Source organism: Schistocerca piceifrons, chromosome 3 (assembly GCF_021461385.2).
Source record: "Schistocerca piceifrons isolate TAMUIC-IGC-003096 chromosome 3, iqSchPice1.1, whole genome shotgun sequence".
Taxonomy (NCBI): Eukaryota; Metazoa; Arthropoda; class Insecta; order Orthoptera; family Acrididae; genus Schistocerca; species Schistocerca piceifrons.
Genome location: NC_060140.1, coordinates 492440422 through 492446565, shown reverse-complemented (window position 1 = coordinate 492446565; position 6144 = coordinate 492440422). Strand labels below are relative to the sequence as shown.

General features: G+C 41.7%; 1 protein-coding gene across 2 annotated transcripts; it reads right to left on the bottom strand.

The window, feature by feature from the left end:
• Positions 1–314: 314 nt before the first annotated feature.
• On the bottom strand, positions 315–4447 carry LOC124788354 (cuticle protein 16.5-like). 2 transcript variants are annotated; one of them, XM_047255618.1, is made up of 2 exons: positions 4421–4447; positions 315–595 (listed from the first exon to the last, which is right to left on the bottom strand). In XM_047255618.1, the coding sequence occupies exons 1-2, from the start codon at positions 4430–4432 to the stop codon at positions 383–385; spliced, it is 225 nt and encodes a 74-aa protein (XP_047111574.1). In that variant the 5' UTR covers positions 4433–4447; the 3' UTR covers positions 315–382. The 2 variants fall into 2 exon arrangements, with proteins under 2 accessions (XP_047111574.1, XP_047111573.1); XM_047255617.1 differs by lacking the exon at positions 4421–4447 and adding an exon at positions 3296–3325.
• Positions 4448–6144: the final 1697 nt, after the last annotated feature.

The window sequence follows — 6144 nt, the reverse complement described above, 5'->3', positions numbered from 1 at the left end:
TAAACATGCTTTTAAATGTTTTAAAAATTAGTTGGTGACGTGGCTTTATTGTAAAACCCAGTCAGATTTTATATACAGTTACGTAATGATGGTCATTTGTGTAGTTTCACTTACTTGATCTGCGATACAAAGTTGAAATCAGTGTTAAGTTTCTCAATGTTTCGCAGTCTTCACAAAAATTTGCATAGTTCACCTAACGAAAACTGACAAAATTATTCCACCAAACACTAATATTTTGAGAATTGTATGCATGGTGGTTAGTGAGATTTCGATGTGACACTCAGTGTAAGGACTGGTGATTAAAATAAACGACGTTTATTTCTAGAAGCGTTTCAGTTTATTCAGTTTTCGTTTCATACAGCGACAACACTGTGACATACGCTCAGATGAGGTGTGTCTTGACGATGGCCGGCGCTGCTGCGTAAGCCAAGGGGGCGTGCAGGGCCGGCGCGGCGTAGGCAACGGCGGGGGCGGCCACGGCGGGGGCGGCGTAAGCCACGGGGGCGGCGGCAACAGCAGGCGCGGCCAGGAAGCCGGGGGCGGGCCGTGGCTCGGGGGCGGCGGCAGCGGCGGCCAGCACGGCGGCGAGGATCACCTAGGGCCCAAAACAATAACTCATAATTCCTGAGGGGAGCTCTTGTAAATACTCGTTCTTTATATCAAACATCGTAGTGGGCTGGGAGTGAGGCAAAGAGAATCCCAACTGGTAATGTTTGGATGTGATACCCAGTTGCGACTTTCACCTGATAACCACGGAAATCCTCCCGACACAACAAAAATTGTGTGTACATGTGTAAGCGCCCGCCGCGTACGTGTGTGTGTGTGGACTTCAGTATGATTCCCTTGCTCCTGCGGCAGTGAGTAGTTTTTCTGAATGTTTGATGTTGTTGAAGCTTATATTTTCGTAGGGAATTGACCCAACAAATTCGCTAATAGAACTGTTAACAAAAAAAATTCGTTGAGAAAGACTTCGCAGTAATACTACGTTTTACATCTATCATGGGTCTTTAAATCACAAAGCACATCACTATTTCTTGTTCACTGCAATAACTTCACTAGAAACCAAAAATGGTGCTGCTGGCTACATCCTTCTAAAGTCAGAATGTAAGATCGAATTTAGTATAAGCGATTAACCAGTTGTAAAGTGACTTCTAGCATTTTCCTTTAACATCTGCAATTCCTTACACATCACGGATACAATTTTATAAGTAATGAAAGTTGCAATATTTGTGGATCAGATGTTATTAATGACCACAGCCTTTCACACCTTGAACCAGAATTTCCAGAACCTCTGTTTTCTTGCTCACAATTATTTGTTTTATTAGTCAGATGATACTATATGTTTATCTGCTTCAGATGCTTTCACTTCACAAGGCAATTTGCCTGTACGACTCACTATTGACCTCGATGGTACTCGTGGTTTTTAGAGGTCTGTTGACAATGAGCAACAAAAATTGACACCCCGCATAGTTGACACTGCTGGGATAAGAAATGAATGTAGTTTAAAAAAAAAGTCTGCACTCTTAAATATTCCGAGTCTATTTAAAAATAAAAACATAAAAAAATTACTACACGGATAAGCCTCTCCGTGGTGGGGAGTTTCAGTTGCAGGTTCCCTAGCTAACTATTTCTAGGGCCACAAATATTTCATTTCCAATATATTTCATATAATTATTGACCGAATTAAAAAAAAACTAAAATTCTGTAGTAATCTATTGGTTAAGAGCTACAATCTTCTATTAAAGGTTCAACAGGGTGAGACAATATATCCAGCAGTGCAAAATAAGAGCACTTAGCGACTTCCAACAACCTTCCTCATCTTCTTGTGCTACTGCCCTAGACCTGCAGTGTGCGCAGGGTCGGCAGAGTTAAGTACGGATTTGGCATGTTAATTTTAAGGGGTGCCTGGATGCCCTTCCTGCCCCCACCCCGCAGGATGGAATTTGTGTACCTCAGCTGTCTGCATCTAGTGTAAACCATGGAATAGTACGAAAGTTTTTCAAATGTTTGCGAGGCTTGCGACTGAGGTGGGACGTGGGAACGAGCCCGGTATTCACCTAGGGGGATGTGGAACACCGCCCAAAAACCACGTCCAGGAAGGTCGGCACACACCAGCCCTTGTCGTTAATCCGCTGGGCTGATTCGATCCGGGGCCGGCGCGCCTACTCGAGTCCAGGCAGCAGCGCATTAGCGCTCTCGGCTAACCTGGCGGGTGGCGACTTCCAGCAAACCATTAGATGTGATTTCGAACCTTTGGAAAAGTTTGTCTCGCTGACACACCTAACAATATAATGAAAGGATAACAATTTACGCCTTACTACATTTTTGCTGTCCCTGGAGTAATACGTCAGTATTGGGCACAACGTTTTAATTTATTACTGTGAGTAGTTTACTACCAACTCTATTCTCAGTACATTTGGCAGATAGCATCCACATGCACCACTGACTATATCTGCAGAATTATATCACTATACGATTCATAGTTCTGGAAGTACGACGTCATAAATGGTGAGATGCCTGAAAAATTAGCGTTTATGATAACAGAGGGCAAATTACGAGTGCTACACTCATCCAGTACTCGATAATGACTGCTCCAGCAACCTTCAATGAACCTGAAACGTAATTTCAAAGCTTTTGTATAATCTTTTTCTCGCTTAAATGTGACGTAAAATATTTAACACACTAACTTATTATTAGTAATCCGATTTCTGAAGCTGTTTTATACGTGGGAGCTGGAATCTGAAAAAGAAACAAGGAGTGGGGAGGTTTACACTAGCGATTGGAAACTGAGTGATTGTATGCGGCTTGCTTAGAGATAGGAAAAGCAGTTAAGTATAATAAAACAACCGGCGTTCACCTCAAATAATTTAGGGAAACAAGAAGAAATTTAAGTAGGGTGGCCTGAACGAAGTTCTTCCTGAAGTCTGTTCCACAATACAACCTCGCTCTGTTAGTCTTAGTGATGTGGTCTTATCTATGTCTTAGTAGTTAGTTGTTCCTGAAAGTTGCATAGAAAGAGAAGTGCGAAGAAGGTGGGATACATAGACAAGAAATATGAAAGTGAGGAAAATGAACTCTCGCTATCTGACAGTAACGACAATGATGTTAATATAAATTTGATTTGATATACCAAGTTTAAGGCTGTGGCTGTGATGCTGGGGCAAAATTGAGATGATAGAATTCACTTTAGACACACAGTACATAAAACGAATATAGAATAAATGTTATGAATGTGTTTGAATAAAAAAATTGAGCAATAGAAGACCAAGCGTGTACTTCCAGTATACGAACTCACTGGAGATACAACCATCGCTACAAGGAAAAAAAGTGCCCGCATCTCGTGGTCTTGCGGTAGCGTTCTCGCTTCCCACGCTCGGGTTCCCGGGTTCGATTCCCGGCGGGGTCAGGGATTTTCTCTGCCTCGTGATGGCTGGGTGTTGTGTGCTGTCCTTAGGTTAGTTAGGTTTAAGTAGTTCTAAGTTCTAGGGGACTTATGACCACAGCAGTTGAGTCCCATAGTGCTCAGAGCCAGCCAAGGAAAAAAAGCATTCCCCGTTTCTGAGCTCCTTTGCCTAGGGGGAGTGATTTCCCTATGTAATAATATAACAATATAGAAACATATATTATACGCAAAAAACCAACACAGGAGAACGAAAATATATAATTTGTTTTCTTTTATGTGAGGTAGTAGCGTAATCGTTCAGTTTCTTTGATGTTTCGAAGAAAGCACTCCCCTTGTTAATCAATGAAATCATTTCGTTTTTCAGGGAGATGATCAAGGTGCCTGTTCAAAAAGAGGATCTCGAGGCTCGTCAACGCAAATCGTTGGCTGCAACAAAAATATAATGTGCGTCCTTTTGCTGTCAAATAAATTAGTAATAACATCTTTGAATGATACTAAAGCGATTACAGCCATTTTTCATTCAGAGTTGCAGTCGACCTCATTTTCCGAACGTTGAGTCCAACAACATCGCTTCTGATAAACGAAGAAGCTTCACGCAGAGATACTTGAAACCATATCTTTGGGTAAGTTTTGCACAAAGTGTTTCATTAGAGTTAAGATGGGGTGAAAGTAATAGAATTTTCTTACGATACATGACGTTCTTAGACGGACCGTTCCTCTCATCATCCTGCAAAGAATTTTTGTAACCTATATGATTCTGGAAAAGTGTTGATATCTTGGCCTACTATCTCATATAATAATTAAGTTAATAAATGAAACCAGATGTAAAAGATACATTATAAAAATGGTCGGTCATGAAATTTGTTTTCATTTTGTGGTTAAGAACACTAAAACCCGTAAAAAATTGATACTGTTTTCAAAAGAGGTTTTTCACCGTTGACCTGTGCGAGTTGCAAAATTCATTACACAGGTTTCAGATATCAGAGGTTTCATTGCGAAGATGGTACTCGTACTCACCAGCTTGTACATGATGTTGTGAGCTGTCTGAGGAGACTGTGCTCCGGACCCGCGGTCCCGGGTTTATATACCGGCGCTCCGCTACCACGCCCACAGGCCAATGTCGCGGCAGGGCAAGTGGTGTCACGATTCGGCTGCAGCCCGTGTCAACGGCTTCTCGGAATCGGTCCTACACGCTGTCTCCGTCACACGTCACTCATATGCACGCCGCTCTGAGACAGGTCAAGGTGTGAAGGCTGTACTGCAATACCAGTCGCTGAGCGCTGCGTCCTTTGTTCTACATATGCGCCCCTTAATTAGCGAACAACATTCACAAGAACTTACCAGAAACCACTTAACTACTGGTAAAGAAGAACCTGAAGGATTCATTGGAGCCTGTTTCCATCGATCAATTTATTATCTTCTATGGAGACACGAGATCTGCCCATGTTTCGGGTACAGTTTTGAAAGTTCTTCCGGCAGTAATTTTTTTTTTTAAGAATATGTTACCGCTTCGAGGTGAATCTTCCGAGTTCTTAAACCGACGTTCAAAGAAGACAATGGGCGAAGTCAAAATTTTCTGTCCTTGGTTCTGTGCACAGTGAAATCGATGCTCATTTGACACCGGCTTCGTTAAATGTGGCGAGCTGGGTGGGATTACTGCAGTTTATTATACAAATAAGATAACTTCTTAAACAAGAATTTGAGGCCATTAGAATTACTTTTAATGTACACGTATAATTTATTTTGGCTGAGACGAAAATTACTATAGTCATCCATTTCAGGATACCACAAACCTAGGCATAACTTTCTGAGAGTAATTATTATTCCGTAAAATTATTGTCCGTTATGTTTTCTACATCAATGACACATTTCCTACTTTTTAGGTATTCATGGCTATGAGGCAACTTGGGACATCGGCAGACGGTCTTATAATCTTACATGCAAGAGCGTTGTATTATTGGGCGGCGACAACAGTTGTGGTGCCTCCCGCGTAGCATCCATGACGGTATGGCATAAGTATACGACAAGCATCTACATTTACATCTACAGTCCGGAAGCCACCTTACGGTGTGTAGTGGAGGATAGTTGATGTAGTTCACTATTTCCTGCTCCAGTTGGTAAGATGACTGTTGCTAAATCTCCGTATGTGTCCTCATGTGATCCTTATTACCGTCTCACACTAAATCTGGCAGCAGTGTCTGATGGACATACCATTAGTGCTGATGTAATACTAGATTCTAGTCTCAAGCAGAGATGTTTAACACAGCGCCTCAAGTAGCAGAACAAGAAATATGAACCTGTCAAACTCCTCCCAGAGCTCCTCTTGTTTCCAGGGCGACATCTATCCTTCCACTCCATGCTTATTTTTACATGAAAGTAGCTTCCTTAAAATAGTCTTCACAGGGAACTGTGTTGTTCACTTCAACAAATGTTTCCATATTGGGCAGAAAAGTGCAATACCCAGTTCTTCGTCTTATGTACACCATAGTAGAGCTGTTAAGCGCACTCGTTGCGCGTATTGGCTCCTAGAAGTCTGTTGATTCTCCCCCTGTACAAAGTAGTTACTAAATCCAACCAATAGAGACGTCGCCGATTGGTGAATGAAAATACTATCCATTCTAGGACAATAAACCTATTGACGTCTTATGTAACGTATGTACTCTTCATTTTTTTAGATTTATAATGTCTCAATGAGTATCTCACCATTACGGATCAACAGGAAAAATAACACATCTTATATG